Source organism: Cervus elaphus, chromosome 7 (genome assembly GCF_910594005.1).
Source record: "Cervus elaphus chromosome 7, mCerEla1.1, whole genome shotgun sequence".
NCBI classification, from domain to species: Eukaryota; Metazoa; Chordata; class Mammalia; order Artiodactyla; family Cervidae; genus Cervus; species Cervus elaphus.
In genome coordinates this window covers 33245127-33264578 of record NC_057821.1, presented here as the reverse complement: position 1 = coordinate 33264578, position 19452 = coordinate 33245127, and the positions used below count along the sequence as shown (strand labels likewise).

At 38.8% G+C, this 19452-nt stretch overlaps 2 protein-coding genes across 5 annotated transcripts in view; both read right to left on the bottom strand.

Moving 5' to 3' along the window:
- The window catches only part of KIAA0319 (KIAA0319 ortholog), a 71251-nt gene extending 66554 nt beyond the window's left edge, over nt 1-4697 (bottom strand). For 3 of the 4 annotated variants that reach the window (XM_043908382.1, XM_043908385.1, XM_043908384.1), the window contains exon 1: nt 4543-4697. The gene's annotated coding sequence lies outside the window, so the exon portion shown is untranslated. Of the gene's footprint in view, nt 1-2496; nt 2555-4542 lie in introns of all 4 variants that reach the window. The other variant, XM_043908383.1, reaches the window with a different exon arrangement.
- A 2378-nt stretch (nt 4698-7075) lies between these two features.
- On the bottom strand, nt 7076-19357 carry TDP2 (tyrosyl-DNA phosphodiesterase 2). Its single transcript, XM_043908378.1, has 7 exons — nt 19059-19357; nt 18889-18974; nt 14950-15129; nt 14116-14207; nt 12283-12401; nt 10810-10980; nt 7076-9134 (listed from the first exon to the last, which is right to left on the bottom strand). Exons 1-7 carry the CDS (start codon nt 19221-19223, stop codon nt 8853-8855), a joined length of 1095 nt encoding a protein of 364 aa, XP_043764313.1. The 5' UTR covers nt 19224-19357; the 3' UTR covers nt 7076-8852.
- Nucleotides 19358-19452: the final 95 nt, after the last annotated feature.

Below are 19452 nucleotides of genomic sequence, written 5' to 3'. Positions count from 1 at the left end.
AAGGACCATACATATACATAACAACAACAAAACTTTTTATTAATACAAAGCTAAGTGCCAAGGCAGAAGCAAAGCAAAAATCTGTTTAGAGGGACAGTGCTGGACATGAAGCACATAGAACTCCACCAGAAAAGCAATTCCCACTGAAAATGAACCACGGTAATTACAAGAGTAATATACCTTAGAGAACAAACCAGTACAAAGGAGAGGTGGCAGATATTAACAGATGAGATCGAGAAACAGGAGTAAAAGTGTACCTAAGAGACACTACAGATTAAGTATGTTTGAAGTGGTGAAGCTGATTAAAGTGAAAAGAGGAGACAAAAATTAAAAGACATAGTTTAAATGATGCAATCAGAAGTTGTAGAATTAGAACTAAAGTCATCGGAGCCATGTCAAGGTATGGCAGAAGCCACTACAATATTGTAAAGTAATGAGCCTCCAATTAAAATAAATAAATAAAAAAAAAAAAATAAAACTCAATGAAATGGAAGCTGTAACTGAATAAATAACCTGAAATGCAATTCAAATAAGCTGAAAACGCAAAAGACAGAATAAAGTCCTGAAGTAAAAAAAATTGGCCCAATATACGTCTTCTGATGACTCCAAAAGGAAAGAATAAAAACAATTGGGAGGATTAAATAGCTATACTCCAAAACAAAATAAAAAATTTTTTAAAAGAATTGGGAAGAAACAAGATGTAAAGAGAAAATAGCCAAGAAGTTTCTGGAATCAATGAAAGACAGAAATCTTCATATTCTGGAAGTACAAGAAGTTTTGAGCAGGTTGAAAATAATTCTGTTCCTATTTTCCCTGAAACGAAACTGCAGAACTGGAAAGACAGATTAAATGTTGTGAAACCATCATTGTCACCATCCCCAGAATTTGTCATTATTCCAAATGGAAACTTTGTACCCATTAAATCATAACATTAACTACGCCTGGCAGTTTCCAGTAATCACTATTCTACTTTTTATTTCTATGAATTTCACTGTTCTAGATATTTCAAATAAGTGGAATCATACAATATTGTCCTTTTGTATTTGGTTTACACCACTTAGCATATCTTCAAGATTTATCCATGCTGTAGCAGGTTACAATTTCCTTCCTTTTCCAAACTGAATAATATTCCACTGTCTGTAAGGATCACATTTTGATCATCCATTTATCCACTGATGGACATGACATTGAAGATTCTGAAGCAGAAGTGTGACATGTTCATATATCTGCTTTAGAGTAACCCTAGGAGGGGACTGAAGGATCGTATTTGTGAACCAGAAGAAGACTTTGTTTCAAGAAAGTGAGAATAGTAAGAGGTCTAGTAAATTAGATCAGAAAAAATTTCTCCAGATTTGGGAGGAGCAGTTGCTGCACAGGAGTAGTTAGGAAATTTTGATATAAACGAGTGAAGACTAGTCAGCTAGCAGCATACTCCTAAACACATATGTGTTGGGAAAGAAGTCTTTCCCACAGGATAATAAAATGTTGAGCATTTGGCACTAGAATTTGAATGTCTTATAGTTTTAAGACAAGGAGGCTGAAGACACTGAATTAACAAAATATTTCAACCTCCGGATAAGTAGAAATATAATAAGAGAGCCAGTAAAGACAGCAGTTTTACTGAAGATAAGCCATCTTAAGAGGTGCTTTTTGAGACATTTTCAAGGAAGAAAACTATGTTATATTGACCAGAAGACATCCTATTCTTTACTTTAACGAGAGGCATAGAAAATAAGTTGTAAAGTATGCTGATAATCACAACCTTAGAATAACAGGATCTTTATCCTAGAGAGGAGTAATCCATACTTCCCCATCACATGAAAAAACATACCACACACACTAACATTTAAAATCTGTAGGTGGGGACTTCCCTGGTGGTGCAATGGCTGAGACTCCACCCTCTGCATGCAGGCGGGCCGGGGTTCTATCCCTGGTCAGGGCGCTAGATCCCACATGCCACATCTGGGAGCTTGCATGTTGCAACCAAGACTCGGTGCAGCCAAATAAATATTTTAAAAAATAAAATTTGTAGGTGGCAACACTGAGTTAATTTACCTTCCATACTTAATAATTCTTTAAATTTAGCACAGAATAAAACTAACTTTGAAAATTTGATATTGGAATTATCCTGTCTCTAGCTACATTGCTTAAATTAAACAGATGTTTCCTAGAATCCCTTGCTTTTATGAACTTAAGGAAAAGAATGTACAGCAGGCTAGACATAATACCACTTTCCAACAGTAACATATTCTACCAATGTTATTTGGAAGGGATTACAGTCCAACACCGTATCTTTAATCTATCTGTGTGTCATTTAAGACATATTTTGAAACAACCACCTATGGTTAAAAGACTCTGCCAAATGATGCAAAAATAGATGCTATTTTGGTCCAACCATATTTACTGCTTAACAGAAATAAAGCTTCTCACTATGGAATTCACATGAATAGTGTCTGAAAATACACATTTAAAAAAATAAATAGAGCAATAACTCACCAATTACTCCAGGCCCATTAAAGCGAAGCTCCTTCCTTATGGTATCAAATATAATTACCTGGAATTGACATGCCTTTAAGATTGTGATTATATTTATTATTGTTGTTGTAAAGATGCTGCAAAGAAATATTTATGCATTTCTGATGATTTAATATTACAAATCAGAACAAGTTTTGGTCACATCAAAATATTTCTATTTTTAGTGCCAAATTATTCTGAAGACATAGAAAATATTTTTTGAAAAGAAAACTTATGTTGAGAACAATAATAACAACTAACTTTTACTGAAGTGGGCTTCCCTTGTGGCTCAACTGGCAAAGAGTCTGCCTGCAATGCACAAGACCTGGGTTCGATCCCTGGGTTGGGAAGATCCCTTGGAGATGGGAAAGGCTGCCCACTCCAGTATTCTGGCCTGGAGAATTCCACGGACTACACAGTCGCAGATAGTCGGACGGACTACACAGTCGCAGATAGTCGGACTCAGCTGAGAGACTTTCACTTTCACCTTTTACTGAAGTGTTACTGCATGCCTGGCAACAAGTAAAGAGCTCTTATATGTATTGCTTTAACTCATTCTTATAGAAATTCCATTAGGTTGTTCCTATTATTATCCCTATTTTACAGATGAAAAAACTGAGTCTAAGAGGAAGTTAGGAATTTGTCAAATGTGACACAGCCGCTAAGCGGCAGAGCCATGACCAAACCCAGGCCATCTGACCTGGCAATCTACATCACTGCCCCAGAAATAGTCATGCTTGATTCTACAGATTTATTTAAAGAGAATGCATCTTCTCTGTTTGGCTAGAAGAAATTAAGAAAATTTAACAGCAAATCCATTCTTTTACAATTAAAAATTACCGAGGCTCTCTTTTTTCTTTTTTTTTTTTTCTTTTGACTATTTTCATTGCAGTCAGTTTGACTGAATTATTTTTGTTATTCTAAAAGGAAATTAATTTCCTAAATTGGCATCTTAGATGGCAAAGGTGTGATGAATCTATCACCTGAGGTCCTAAAAAAGTCTTGATTATATTTGTATTTCTCTTTTTCAAATTTTTCAAATTCAAAGAGGAATTCAGCTTTCCATATGAAACAAAAGTCTACAGCTGAACTGATATTTCCAGTTTCCCTTGTCCATATGAAAAATCATGTATAATAATAAGCAGAAGATAAAATTTTACATTTGGCATAATTTCAAGAGTCTCCATGATTGTGGTCTTCTTGTAACAAACAATTTGAAACATCTGGACAATGAACATACATTTCAGGAATAAAGAAATAAACACTAACACTTCCTTCAAAATTTCTTGCTCTTTTGAGGGGGTTGTCTGAAATTGACTTTTTCTATTATTACCAAAGATATCATTCAATTTTTCTATTTAAATACTGGAAAAAACACTAACATTTAACCCACAAACAAAAATGTTTAGATGAGAAATCTAGCAATAAAAATGGATGAGTGTGTATATCATATTCTTTTCTCACTCCATATACTTAAGAGAATGAATGATGGAAAGAATGACTCTCACAAACGAGGTTTATGCTCTTGATTACTAATATTGTGATGAATATCCATTCTGTGGAGGAAGTTCAAAGGGAAGGAGGAAAAAGCCATGAAAAGGTTTTTAGCTTCAAATTATGGTTAAGATACACAGACAAAATAAATTTAGCAAATGATAGTAAAGATCACATAAATAATACCAAACGAAGTTTAAAGAAAACCGATTCTACAGGGCTAAGAAATGCAATTCACGAGATTGGGAAAGGATGCAAATTTTCTCGACTCCACCCTACTAAGAAACAATCAATCGGTGCAGTAATCGAGAATAAGCCCTTTCCTAGATGGCCAGAAGAACCTTAAGAAACTCACCTCCTAACTCGGGGCGTCTTGGTTTTATTTTTCTTTGGCATAACCTGCCTACTTGCTGCCCTCTCTTCCCATTACTCGGCCAGAGGGTTGGGAAGGGGGATATTTTATCGAGGCGCTGCTGGCCAGGAGAGACTCTTGCCCAAACCGGAGACAGGATGAGGCAACTGCTGCGCTCTTACCTCCAGCAGTGACAGCGACTGTGGTCACCGCTTCTCTGCGCGGGGCCAATCAGTCCAGCCGGGATTGGCACGGGTCTAGCCAAGATGCAACCAGGAGGGTCCCCGCCCGCCCCTCGCTGCAGCTTCTGCTGGAGCTGGGATAGCGCGCGCCTGTGATTCAGCGCCTTTCTGCTGCGTGGTTACCACGGCAACGCGCGCGCACGCGCACACGTGCCCCCAGGGATGGGAGGGCAGCTGTCTTTGCCCAGCTCTTGGCTCCCAGCTCGTGCTCTAAAGATGGGTACGCAAGTTACCTGGACTCCCACCCCGCAGGAGACCAAACAGAAGGCTTTCGGGCAGCAGGCTGGCCTGCATTGCTCCACCTTTCCTTCACCAACCCCTGAGGCCACCTTGGTCCTAAACAGCCTGAGGGGATGAGCACCTCTTCCAAATGCAGGGGCCAGGTTCAAGGGAGGCGTGAGCACAATACTTGGGTCAAAGACCCTTTGCAAATGTCTCCCCCAAAGCAAAGTCACCCACATGCACACGTCCTACTCCTCCAGCGGGAGCCTCTTTAGGCTTCCCTCTAATTTTGAGCACGTGTTGCTTTCTAAAACGAGGATGGAAACCGGTGTTAGGAAGTATTGCATTATGGGAAGGTGATCATTTGAACAATAGAAAACTCCTAAAAAAAAAAGAAAGAAAGAAAGAAAGAAAACTCCTGTGTAAGGCTCTCTCTTGCATTTATAGTTTCCTTGTAAGAAAGATGCACACATTGAGGTATGGTAATAGAGAACCGAAAAGAAAGCCAGGGCACTCCTGAGGCTTTCCTTGTACATTCCCATGACTATTAAGTTTAGAGCAGTGCTTATTGGAAACAATGACTTTGGGAGGAATATTTCCTGTTAATTTTGCTTCTGTACCTGTCCTCCCAGGCTGATCAATTGGTATCTCCACTGTTTCAGTCCTGAGTAGTTTTTGATGAACAATCCCCTTCTAGGCTATGCCCTGGCTATGGCTGGACCTTGAATGAGTTACTTGCTTAACCTGTCTTGTCAATTATAAAATAGAGATGGTAATAGCACTTGTAGAAGATGATTGTGGGGATTTGAGGAGTGCACAAAGAACAAACTATTCAGGACTGAAAGAGTGGAAACACCAATTGATCAGGCTGGGAGGACAGGTACAAATTAACCCCGAAGGGAAATTAACAGGAAATATTTCTCCCAGTCATGCAGTAGCTGTAAGATGACATAACAACCTCCTCTAAGAATGACTGCTTTCCTACCAGCCGACCCGCTTTGCTTCACTATTTCCATTAGTAACTAGTGATACCCCACTGCTGAATTCTCCTTCCCTCATGACAGTGTGCAATCCATAGTTCATCCCTGCTTCTCCCAACCTGCCTCTGAAAGAGTAACCCAACAGGACCAATCTCTGATTCCAAGACCCTCCTTCAAAGGAAACCCAAACCTTACAAGACACTCCGTCCTTTCTCTTCTCATAGTGGCATTCCATTGTACCCCCGAGTGCCCTTTCTCCCCACATCAAGAAATCTGATGTACTCAGACAAGAAGGCTGTTCCCAGGAGTCTCTAAATAAAAATTAAGTAATTAATATATGGGCTTAAAAATCTTTACACACACACATATATATATATGCTTACATATACATGTAAGTTTAGCCTAAACTTTTAAAGTCAGAGTCATTACAATGAATATCTATTTTGATATACATAATACATATAATCAGGGAACTTCCCTGGTGGCTAAAACGGTAAAGTGTCTGCCTGCAACGCGGGAGACCTGGGTTCAATCCCTGGGTCAGGAAGATCCCCTGGAGAAGGAAATGGCAACCCACTCCAGTACTCTTGCCTGGAAAATCCCATGGATGGAGGAGCCTGGTAGGCTACAGTCCATAGGGTCGCAAAGGGTAGGACATGACTGAGCGACTTCACTTCACTTCACAATACATATAATATCTATTTTCATACTGAATTATGAAAATATTAGCTGCCTCTCTAAGACACAAATGAGAGGCCACTATCATTTCTCTTCAGCGTTTATTGAGCTCCTGCTACATGCCAGACACTATCATAAATACTAAAGATAAAATGATATATTTTTAGTACAGCTTTCCAGACTTTATCTGATCTTTATATGCTGTTGGTTGGGACATTTGTTCTTACTGAACTGCACAATAAAAGACAAGGACATACATTTTTTTGGAGGTGGGAGAAACAGGTCTAGCATGATTCAAGTACTTACCATATCAGTGGCAAAGATGCTGCTTACCATACTGATACGTAAGATTCTCAGTTGGAATTTCAACAAGACTGGAAATAAGGTACACAAAGCTACTATACTGAGAATACCTGAGATTCAAAGTAAAAACTCAAACATGTGCTCTGTAATAACCTAGAAGGGTGGGAATGGGCAGGAGGTGGGAGAGAGATTCAAGAGGGAGGGGACATATGTACACCTATGGTTAATTCATGTTGTTGTATGACAGAAATCAAACCAATACTGTAAACCAATCATCAATTAAAAATAAATACTAGAAAAAGATAGAGTGTCTTTATTCGTGCATGAAGAACTTTTGCCTATGGAAAGCAGATGAAAAGTAGTTTTATCGTTCTTATTCACTTCTAACTTGTTTCTTAGATTTTGTCACTATAAGCAGTAAATGGGAAGGTATTTAACTTGGATGCTGAGTCATATGAAGGAAATGATACTCCTTTCCAGTTTTTAAAACAATTTGGTAATTATTTAATCTAATACACAGTACTACATTTTTTTTTTTATATTTAGCCTGTCACTTATCCAGATTATTTTTGGTAATATAAAGTGTGGTAGAGTTCTTCTAATTCTTCTTTCAAGTGAATAAGCAGTTTGTGCCCCAAACATCCTTTTCTCACAAAAATGAACTATAGCTTTCATAATATATGCTAAAAGATTAGCATTAATTCTTATTTTCTTAAATGACTAACATATACAACTCTTTTCCATTATGACACACCATATGTATAAATTCAGTTTGTCTTTTTTAAGGTGTTTGAGTTGTTAATTTTGACACTCCTGATGAAAACAAGGTTCTGCCACTTCTCATTCCAATTATTTACCACCAGTTTTCCTTTCTGTATACTGAGGAAGTCAATATATTCTTGGTAATACTTGGCAGAATGAGAAGTAATGTAGAAAGCTTCACAAAGGTGAAGCTGCAGTAGCTGTGGAGCCAGAAACAGGAAGCAGGTAATAATTTCAATTCCATCATGAGCACAAAAGCAGGTTAAAACAAACTATAAACAAGCAAAATTCTTTATTTAAAGTATATTCTCTTGGGGAAGAAAAAAAACATGTTTCCTTAAAGCACATGTAGAAGTGTTCCTTATTCACCTCCTGAAAAAAATTCAGTTTTACAAGCAGTAAAACTAAATGGCTATTTCTCTTTACATATTTTTCTCTTAGAAAAAAAGCCCATTGGGAGACTTCCCTGGTGGTCCAGTGGTTAAGAATCTGCCTTGCAATGCAGGCACCATGGGTTCAGTCCCTGGTCTGGGAAGATCCCACATGTTGTGGGGCAAAGCCTGGGCACCACAGCTAGACAGTCCATGTGGTCAACAAAAGATCCCACATGACTCAGAGGAGATCTCTTGTGCAAAAAAAAAAAGAAAAAGAAAAAAAGCCCAATGCCTCTGGAAAACGGACTTTAATCATTATCAAGCCTAACTTTGCCTCTGTTCGGCAACATAACTACAAACACAAATTTTTTTAAGTTAAGGAATTTTAAATCATGAGTTCATTTCTAGCTTACCAATTAGGTACTGTTAACTGACCAAAAATCTGATGGATGATAACTATCAAATTATCTGGATTTATGAAATTGTATTAAAAGATCCAATCCCAAGGACTCTGTAACCGATTTTTTTTTTTGAAGACTTATTTAAAATATAACTATTTTGGTACCTTATTTAAAAAATAAATCTAATATAAAGGCTAGTCCACAGACAAAATGTGGCCCTGCTTGAAATCCAGCCAGCAGCTACGAGCACTATTAAAAGCTCTGGTAGCCATTGTGACCTTGCATTAAGAGGCCTCACGTTTTCAACACAGGTATGCTTTAGTTTAAATGAATATTAAGATTTAGTTCTGAAATCTGAGGACACAATCCACAAAGTAAAATCACAGTAGCTTTTCCTTCTGTTACAATGATCCAGTTTATAATTCCTCCTTGTTAAACTACCTTTCCAGGACAGATAGAAATTATAATTGAAATTATAATCACAGAACAAAATCACTCCAAACATTGAAAACTCATATTTGAAAAGCAGTTCACAATATTACATCTAAGTTGCACAGAAGACCCCAGTGATCACTGGGAAATCTACCACAGTCCAGTTTTTCTAGCCCAAGCAGGTCCAAACTTTGGGGAATAATGTGGCCACCTTCTGCCGAGGCTCTAAAAAATATTCGATCAAAACGAAGCTTACAAGTAGCAGCTATCCCAAGATTAGAGTTCATTTGTGTATCCCATGTATACTGGCAATGCTTAGGTTTGCCCAAAAACTCCCAGACATCCAAAATGTTGTTGGGTAAACCACCACATTTGGTAACCTGAAAAGAAAAAGAAAGAACTCTTTTCAGTCTTTTTTCCCTTAAATTAAAAAGGTCTTTACCATGACTGCATCTAAGTACAATTTTTCCAGTCAGAATGCCATAGATTATTTGTTGATGCACAAATGCAAAACTGGGTACAACTAGATATTTTATAAAAGTAGTTTACTGCATGATAATAAGTAGGTAATATAAAGATATCAAGAGAGTCAGAGAGGTCTGAAATTTGCCCTTTCTCTTCTAACATAAATAGATCCCTAATTTTGGGTATCAGTTAAAACCCAGAAGGCTGAAAACCCATGGCCTCAGTTATTGTTATTAGTAGTTTTTTAAAAAATGAACATAAGTGTAGAGAAGGCAAAACTGTTACTCTAAGCTATAAATTTAGACGTATACCATTTTATATGATCTAATAATGTCAAATATCTGCAGTGTTTTTTTTGGTTATTTTCTGTTTTTTTTTTTTTTTAAATAATAGTCATGCTAATGACTGTGAAGTGGTATCTCATCATGGTTTTGATTTGCATTTTTCTCATGACCAATGATATTAAAAATCTTTTCAAGTACTTATTGGCCATTTGTATGTCTTCTTTGGAGAAATATCTTAACCTTTTGCCTTTTAAACTTTTTATTTTGTGTTGGGATATGGCCGATTAACAATGTGATAGCTTCCGGTGGACAGAGACGGGATTCAGACATACATACACGGGATTCAGCCATACATACACATGTATCCATTTCCCCACAAACTCGCCTCCCATTCAGGCTGTCACATAACACTGAGTAGAATTCCATGTGTGTTGTATCCATTTTTTAATGAGGTTTTTTTATCTTTGTATATTTTGAATATCAATCACTCATCAGATATATGACTTGGAAATATTTTCTACCACTCCATGGGTTGCCTTTCACACCCCTGATAATATCCTTTAATGCACAGAAGTTAATTCTGATTAAGTCTACCTTATCTATTTTTTCTTTTGTTCTCTGTGCTTTTGGTATCATATCTAAGAAATCACTGCCAAATCCAACGTCATGAAGGTTAAAAAAAAAAAGGTTGAAAAAAGAAAATGTCAATAGGAAGAGTTAGGGAAAACTAGGCTGGTCAAATCTTTGTTCTTCTCACCTTGCAACTAGAGAAAATGAAAATAAAGCGACCTTTGCTAAACTAGAAGAGTTTATTATTTTCTCTACACCCCTCTTTTTAATCAATATATATTGTTTTGTGTTGTCTTTTTCATATGCTATATATATATATTTCATTAATAATGTAAGTCTCCCTGCCTCTGCTTTCCCTGAGTAAGGCAAGTAGTGCAGTCTAAATAATTATTCACTGAACTGCATCTGCAAGACCACTTACAAGTAATGAACAAATGAAGGTCCTAGTTTTAACAGCTTTAGTCAAAAGAAACCTAGGGGACTTCCCTGGTGGTCCAGTGGCTAAAACTCTGCGCTCCCAATGCAGGAGGCCCCTGTGTGATCCCTAGTCAGATCCCACATGCCTCAACTAAGAGTTCACATGCTGCAACTAAACACCCCACATGCCACAACGAAGATCCAGTGCAGCCATGAACAAAATAAAAAAAAAAAAACCCACACCAAAAACACAAGAAATCTAAATGAATTTCCACAGCAATAAACTGCCCATAAACACTGAACTGACTTCATCACTCACTTCCTGATCCCTGAGATTTGTATCTCCAGCAAATATAACTGTAGCTGATTCTGGAGCCTCTTGCATTTTCTCTAAAACCATTTTCAACTGATTCATTCGTTCCTTAGCATGCCTTCTGGTGCTTTCCAAATGAGAAGTCATAAGGCAAAGTTCATTTCCTGATACACTCACCTGCAACAAGACAAATGAGAAGAGTTGAGAAAATGATCCACTGTTAACACTGAACTCTGTTAACAGAATCAGTAATTATTCAATTGATTGGTTATATATTAATATTCATTAAAGTGAAACTGTATCATCAGCACTGGGCTTATCTCTAAAAGGTCAAAGAAGACTCCCAAAGAATACTGGGCAAGGCCACTAATACTTCAAGACCTAACCCAAAGTCCACTCCACTGTGAGCCCTTTCCCAATGTCCCAGGTCTGTGGCTCCCTCTTCCATCCTCCTACAGCACACTGTAGACTGTTCGTAAGATTATAAATTGCAACACAATTACCTCTCTCCTACAAAGCTGTTGAATCATTCGAATCATCTACTATAGTATCGAGAGCCTGGCACATAGGTAATTCAAAATAATATCAGTAAAATGATTAATGAATGAATGAGAATCACTTACCATTTGCAATGAAGATAACAACAATGTAAGACCTGTCAATATTTCAACTAATTGCCTGCAGAGTCAAGTCCAAATTCTTTTATACTGGGCATTCATGATCTCTTATAATCTGGATCCAACCTACTTTACTAGCCTCTCATCACACTACCCCTCTTTGTACCCTCTACACTCAACTGAATAGAACACTCATTTCGAGCTATATGTGCCTTCTTTCATATAAACATACCCTGCTATTTGCAATTTGCACAAGTTTGCTCATGGTGGTTCTGCCACCAGCACTGTTCTTAATGTCTATATTTTACGTATTTTTCAGGGCCCAATTCAAATACAACTTCCATCATGAAACCGTCACTAAACAATGCAGCTAAAAGTCATCTCTTCTTCCTCTAAGCTTTCAAGGCACATGATTACACCTCTCCTACAGCATTTATGCCTTTCCTTTATTTTAGCTACTATACATATAATCTCTCCCCTGCTAATATACGAATTCTATGAGAGCAAGACCTATTTGACTAATTTTTGAAAGACTCACAGAATCCAACACAGTACCAAGTACAGTACATTTAATTAAAAAAAAAAACCAAAAACTAGAAAGCAAATGTGGAATGTTAGCAAACTCATATATTAAGAAAATATCTAATGAATCAAGGATCTTATTTTTACAAATTTTCTATATTTGAAATGTGTCTAAAAATTTAATTTATAAAGTTCTCTTAGACTATTTAAAAGAACCTGTAAGTGAGGAGTAAATATTTCTATAAATACAATGTTTTATTTTTTTTAAAAGACATCATCAGGGAGCTATGAAAAAACTGGTTCATTCTTCTTTTTAAGTCAATTTAAAAAAATTACTTACATGCACACACAAAAGGTTTCTCATCATTTGCGTATTTGGAAAAGGAATAATTTCTTGGCTTTTAAACTTCACTCTCGATTTCTTCAACATTATAGCTGTGAAATATCCTTCTTCACGACCTTCAAGTGTTTGTGGAAAAGAACGTAGGCTGAGAGGTCAGAGGTATTTGCAGTTTACCCCAAGTTCCCCTACTGAAAATTCTATTTTAACAAACAGGTACAGAATTTAAATGGATCTACATCTTAAGAGTAAACTATTACTTCAGAATAGTTGAAGATGGCCAACCAAGTCCCAACATAATTGAAGTATGGAAGAATTACAAAAATGTAGCTGGAAATACAGAATACAAAAATAAAAATGAATTTACATAAATGCCCCAAACAGTTAACAGTGCTAATATCAAATATAAAAATTTGAAAAAATGTTGAAAGGCAAGAGTATGGGACAAATTGAGGCAACTTGATATGAAGTTACTTTTAACTCTGAAAGCATCAGAAAAATCACAGGAGGGGAATAAAAAATTTAGAAAGTAAAAACTTGCAAGAAGAAAAGAGAACAGAAGTGGGGGGCAGTGAATAAGAGCTTCCCAGTTTTTCAGAGAGCGAAGCAGACGGAGAAGGGCTGGCTGGTTTAATCAGAACAGAGGGAAACCAGGAAAAGAAGAAAAGGGAGAGAAGGGAGGAAGAACTGGAGAGGGAGGGGCAGGAAGGAGGGTATCAGACTAGAAAGACAGCAGGTGGGCAAGGCAGCAGGAGGAAAGGAGGAGGGAGACAGAGGGAGGAAAGGAGAAAGAGAAAAAAGAATTTTCTAGAACCAAAGGTGATGAATCTCCAGACTGAAAGGTCCTACCAAGTGTTAAGCATAATAGATGAAAAAACACTCGCTTTAGAAGAAGAGGTTCAAAGTTTCCTGAACAGGAATTTGAATGGCATCAGACTTAAGATCATCAATAATGGAAACCAGAAAATACTGAAATCATGCTTTCAAAATTCTGCAGGAAAATGACTTTCTACCTAGAAATCTATGTCCAGCCAAACTAACAAAGAACTCTGAGGATAAAACACTGGCACATGCAAATAGGATGGGATTCAAACACTTCACTCCCTCTCCACTACTTCTTAGAAAGTCACTAGAGAATGTGCGCCAACAAAATGAGGAAGTAAAGCAAGAAGGGATAAAGCAGGGGATTCAGAAAACAAGAGAAGAGAAGACAGGCAAAAGGAATCCCCAAGAGAATGCAGAAAAGTTGTCCCACAAAGAGACAGAGAAAAAGACAAAGAGAATTCTCCCTTCAGCAATTCTGGATTAAAAGGTAAATCAAAATTGAAATCATATACTATGCAAAAGTGAAAGTCAAAGAAAACATGAGATTTAGCCAAAAATCATGAAATGAAGCCGAAGTGGTACACTAAATGCACTTAATAAACGCAAAATAGATGAAAAGTAAAAAACTAAAATATTAAGAGCAAAAAGGTAGAAAAAAGAACAAAACAAAAAGAAATTGGTAAAGACTCTTTGAAAAACATAACCACAATGTGATCATCACACTTGAACATTCTCCAACAATTTGATTTCACCAAAAAGCTAATTCATGCCTTAAATTTTGGCAATTTACATTTTTCTGAAAAATCATCCATTTTAACCACTTCTTCACAAATAGTATCTTCTCCTATGATTTTTTTTAGTATCGGAGAGTGTGACTTCTTTTACTCAAGCTTACTTTATTTGCGCTTTTTCCCCCCATGTTCCAATTGTTTAACTTTGATTTATCTCTCTCCTTGACTTGTTTTGCAAAAAAAAAAAAGACAAGTTAAATAACTGAAAAATTGGTACCTGTAATAATCTCGTAATTACTTGCTTTCTTCTTTAGGTAGGCATAATATGGGGGAATAACTTCCTGTAGAAATATCACATCAGGGCTGTACCTAATTAAACACATCAATTTATGATAAGTACCAGGTATACCATTTCATTTGCAGCTACCTATTAGGAAAATACCACAGCATAAAAGAAACACAAAATTACAGTCCTCTAGGACACCTACTATTTGATGTTTACATTGATCTTTGATAACTATAAAATGAGAAAGATCTGTGCTACTTAACACATAATACTGTAAAGATCAAATTAAAAAAAAAAAAACATATATATGACAACCCTTTAAAGTCAGAAGAACTGGAATCACTGACAGTAGACACCCAGTAATATTAAGAGCTTCCAATTGTCTTATACTCTAATAGATGCCTAAAGTGTTGTTGTCTCTTTCTGTCCTCTTGAAACGGTTATTATCCATGATGAAGAAAATGGAGCTCCGAGCTCCAGAGAGTTGAAGTGGTTCTCAAGTGGTTCTACAAGGTCACAGAGCCAGTGTGTGGCAGATACAGATCACACTGGCAATTTTCTTTTCACAGCAATAATTACATAACAAGTTTAGTAAGTAAAATAGTACCAGAAGGCTTCAAACAAAAGTTAGTGTTCCCTCTGAACTCCAACCCACAGTCCTGCTCCCAGAGGCAATCACTCCTGATTCTTTCTGGTATTTCCTCTGACAGCTGGACTCTGAAGTCAGGACTGATTGCAAAGCCCATAACCTTGATCTATTACCCTCCTTGTAGGCAGGTAAGACACATTATCACACTATCATGAAACAGATGTAATAATACTTACAAAGCTAAATATGAACACACCCCTCGAGCCCTCTCTAGCAGATTGTTCATGTCCAATCCATCAATATTCCAGGTAATGAAAGAGAATACGCTGCCATCTTCTTGCTGAACACTTTTATCTTCAGATGCGCTGGTTTTAGAACTAACGGAATCATTTGTCTCTTCCTTGGTTAGGTCAACACTGCCAAGAGCAGAATGAAACATAACTCTGCAAATAATCTAGAAACTGATTAACTTAAAAATTATTTTTCAAATCTTTGTAGCCCTCATTTTACAGGTAAGTAAAATTCTCTTGCTAAAATTGGATTTGTTATTTTCATTGCAATTCATTATCAATTTTGAATTTCATATTTATTCTTAGTCTTCCTCATTGCAAAGTTGGGCAGGGGGTAAGTACATTTTAAGAGTTCTAAACTACCTGCTTATAGAAGAGCAAGAGTCTGATGACTACAGAAAACTAGACTCTGTGTTATGCAGAAGTCTGTTCACTTAGAACCAACTTGATATCCCTCAGTGATATAGGTAATTAAAATAATTTTATAGACTACAGCCCCAAATTAGATTGAGTATGTAAGATTTCCACATTTATTTGGATTCATTTTAAATCATATTTGAAATATGGTGCCAGACAAAGAATGGCTACAATTTTGTTATTTGCCTCACTGAGAAGGGAAGTCCAATGAACACCCTTCTCCTTGAATCTGGGCTTTAGTGACTTGATCAACAGAACACAGTGAAAAGGACATTCTGGGATTTCTGAGGCTTGGCCATTAGAAGCCTTGCAGCTTTCACTCCAGTCTTTCGGAACCTCTGTCCAAGAACCTTGAGCTCTCACACGAGCAGTCTGACTGCTCTGTGACTGCCATGCTGGAGAGACCACATGTGTGGGTTCTAGTCCTCAGGCCTGCCTGACTCCACCTCCCCCATCAAGGCCCGGACATTGGCGTGGAGGGGAAAACATTACTAAAAGTTGACTCCTAAACGTTTATATCACACACACAAATTTAAGAACTAGGGTTTTGTATTTATAATTTTAGTATATTTAATGCCAGTAATTTAACTTCTTTTAGAAAATTGAATTGTATTTTATGGCCTTGCCACGCAGCTGGCAGGATCTGAGTTCCCCAATTAAGAACTGAACCCCAGCAACAGCAGTAAAAGCTCCAAGTCTTAACCACTGGAACACCAGGGAACTCTCCCCCTCCCCAATTTTTTTTTTTTTAATTAAAATATAATTAACCAGTATTAGGGACAAATCCATATCAGGGGCCTCCTGATTTAACGCACTGAGGAGGACACCCTACCACTCTGTGTCACATAGTATAATGTATATAAAACATACCAGTTTCAGGTACATAATATAATGATTCAATATTTGTATACACTGCAAAATGCTCACCACTGTAAGTCAACTATAAACTTCCTTTGGAAATAATTTCAGACTTTCAGAAAACAGTAAAAAGAATTCTACTCACCATTCATACAAATAAATGTTAACATTTTACTTATTTAACATTTACTTGCTTTACTTGTTATTCAGAAACATTTGCATAAGTATTTTGAATGCACTGATACCCTGGAGAAGGAAATGGCAACCCACTCCCTATTCTTGCCTGGAGAAGCCCATGGACAGAGAAGCCTGGCAGGCTACAGTCCACGGGGTCAAAAAAAGTTGGACACGACTGAGTGCGCAAACACACACACCTAAAGATAAGGACATACATATATACCCTAGTACAATGATAAGAAAAGCAACAAAGGAGGAAGAAAAAGGTTCTAGGCAGAGGTGATAAATATCTTTACAAGAGCTGAAAGGCAAGAAAAAAAGGACCCACTGGAGAAAAGAAAAGTTTGACATGTCTAGAATGTAAACTCAAGTGGGCCTTAGGAAGCATCACTATGAACAAAGCTAGTTGAGGAGATGGAATTCCAGTTGACCTATTTCAAATCCTAAAAGATGATGCTGTGAAAGTGCTGCATGCAATATGCCAGCAAATCTGGAAAACTCAGCAGTGACCACAGGACTGGAAACGGTCAGTTTTCATTCCAATCCCAAAGAAGGGCAATGCCAAAGAATGCTCAAACTACCGCACAACTGCACTAATCTCACACGATAGCAAAGTAATGTTCAAAATTCTCCAAGCCAGGCTTCAACAATACGTGAACCATGAACTTCCAGACGTTCAAGCTGGATTTAGAAAAGGCAGAGGAATCAGAGATCAAACTGCCAACATCTGTTGGATTATAGAAAAAGCTAGAGAATTCCAGAAAAACATCCACTTCTGCTTTATTGACTACGCCGAAGCCTTTGACTGTGTGGATCACAACAAACTGTGGAAAATTCTTCAAGAGATGGGAATACCAGACCACCTGACCTGCCTCCTGAGAAATCTGTATGCAGGTCAAGAAACAACAGTTAGAACTGGACACAGAACAACAGACTGGTTCCAAATAGGGAAAGGAGCACGTCAAGGCTGTATACTGTCACCCTGCTTATTTAACTTATATGCAAAATACATCATGAGAAACGCTGGGCTGGATGAAGCACAAGTTGGAATCAAGATTGTCGGGAGAAATATCAATAACCTCAGATATGCAGATGACACCACCCTTATGGCAGAAAGTGAAGAGGAACTGAAGAGCCTCTTGATGAAAGTGAAAGAGGAGAGTGAAAAAGTTGGCTTAAAACTCAACATTCAAAAAACTAAGACCATGGCATAGTTCCATCACTTCATGGCAAACAGATGGGGAAACGATGGAAACACTGACATAATTTATTTTCTTGGGCTCCAAAATCACAGCAGATGGTAACTGCAGTCACAAAATTAAAAGACGCCTGCCCCTTGGAAGAAAAGCTATAACCAACCTAAACAGCATATTAAAATGCAGAGACATTACTTTGCCGACAAAGGTCTGACTAGTCAAAGCTGTGGTTTTTCCAGGAGTTATGTATGGATGAGAGAGTTGGACCATAAAGAAAGTTGAGCGCCAAAGAATTGATGCTGTTGAACTGTGGTGTTGGAGAAGACTCTTGAGAGTCCCTTGGACTGCAAGGAGATCCAACCAGTCCATCCTAAAGGAAATCAGTCCTGAATATTCATTGGAAGGACTGATGCTGAAGCTGAAACTCCAATACTTTGGCCACCTGATAAGAAGAAATGACTTACTGGAAAAAACTCTGACGTTGGGAAAGATTGAAGGCAGGAGAAGGGGACGACAGAGGATGAGATGGTTGGATGACATCACCGACTGGACGGACATGAGTTTGAACAAGCTCTGGGAGATGGTGATGGATAGGGAAGCCTCGTGTGCTGCAGTCCATGGGGTCGCAAAGAGTTGGACACGACTAAGCAACTGAACTGACTGACTGACATGCCTGGAAGTTTTGTGGGGTAGGAAAGAGAGCGTGACAGGAGAGGAACCCAGAAAGACAGGCAGTGGTCAAACCGTGGGGAAACGTGTAAGGCATACCGACTTTAAGAGCAGAAGTGCAGGAACTGGGGAGGAAGCAGTGGAATAACAGGGGCGGATGCGCATTTTATAAAAACCATTATCCTGGCCGGCCAGCAGAGAGTAAACAAACAATAGGAAGCAAGGAGACTTCCAAGCTACCATTCTTCAGTAGAGGATTTTGTGTCTCATCCATTTCGAAACGCTCGCTTACCTATTCCTTACACCTGGAATAAAAAACTACATTTCTGATATTTCTCCCTCGGACTCCAAAGTACATCCTAAGTGACACAGCCTGGACTTCTCGGGAGAAACGTGAGCCCCGCTGCTGGGGCAGGTCACATCTACACCAACCCTCCTCCTTCGGCTACTCAGACCCAAGGCCCGTCTCTGCGCAGACCCGCCGCCTAACTCGATGGCGGGTCCTGGATGCCCAACGCAATCGGGTACCGGACTGCCTCCGCCCGAACCCCGGCCGGTCGTCACCCACCAGGACTCGGGCTCAGAGGGGGACTCAGGACGGCTTTCTGAAGCGCTCTCCTCCACGTTCGGCTCGAAGTAGGAGTTCAGCGCTCTCTGCAAAACAAAGACACAGGGATGGGACGTACGCCTGCACCACGAAGGTGAAGAGCCGGCAAGAGAGAAGCAGCGAAAGCTTACTTCCATCTCCCAGTCGTTCTCCGCCAGGTAGCACTGAGCCACAGCGGCGTCGCAACTCGCGACCGAAGCAAACTCCACACACAGGAGTCTCCGCTTCTTCACCTCGGGCTTCCCCTCCTCCAGCTCCGCCTCCGGCCCAGCCTCCGGCCCGCTGTTCCGCTTCATGGGTTCCCGGCACTTTCACCGCACCTTGAACCCGGCCGGGAGTTGGTGGGGTGGGTGGGGGGCGGGGACAGTCAGGCGCCAGACTCTGCACAGGCGCCGAGCGCCCGCGGCGCTAGCCCAACCACCGCCCGCGAGAAAACACGCTTGCCTCTCGGAAGATGGTAGAGCGCCTGCGCAGCAAGAAAGTCGGCCCGGGATGGCGCGGGCCAAACGGCGCATGCGTGCGCTA

Excerpts from the sequence above, each read along its gene's own strand:
- TDP2 (XM_043908378.1), bottom strand. The coding sequence starts at position 19,223 with ATGAAGCGGAACAGCGGGCCGGAGGCTGGGCCGGAGGCGGAGCTGGAG. Across the intron at positions 14,208-14,949 it reads GTGTGTTCATATTTAGCTTT|GTACAGCCCTGATGTGATAT; the intron begins GTAAGTATTATT and ends GTGTTTAATTAG. Across the intron at positions 12,402-14,115 it reads TAATTACGAGATTATTACAG|GTCGTGAAGAAGGATATTTC; the intron begins GTACCAATTTTT and ends AAACACTTGAAG.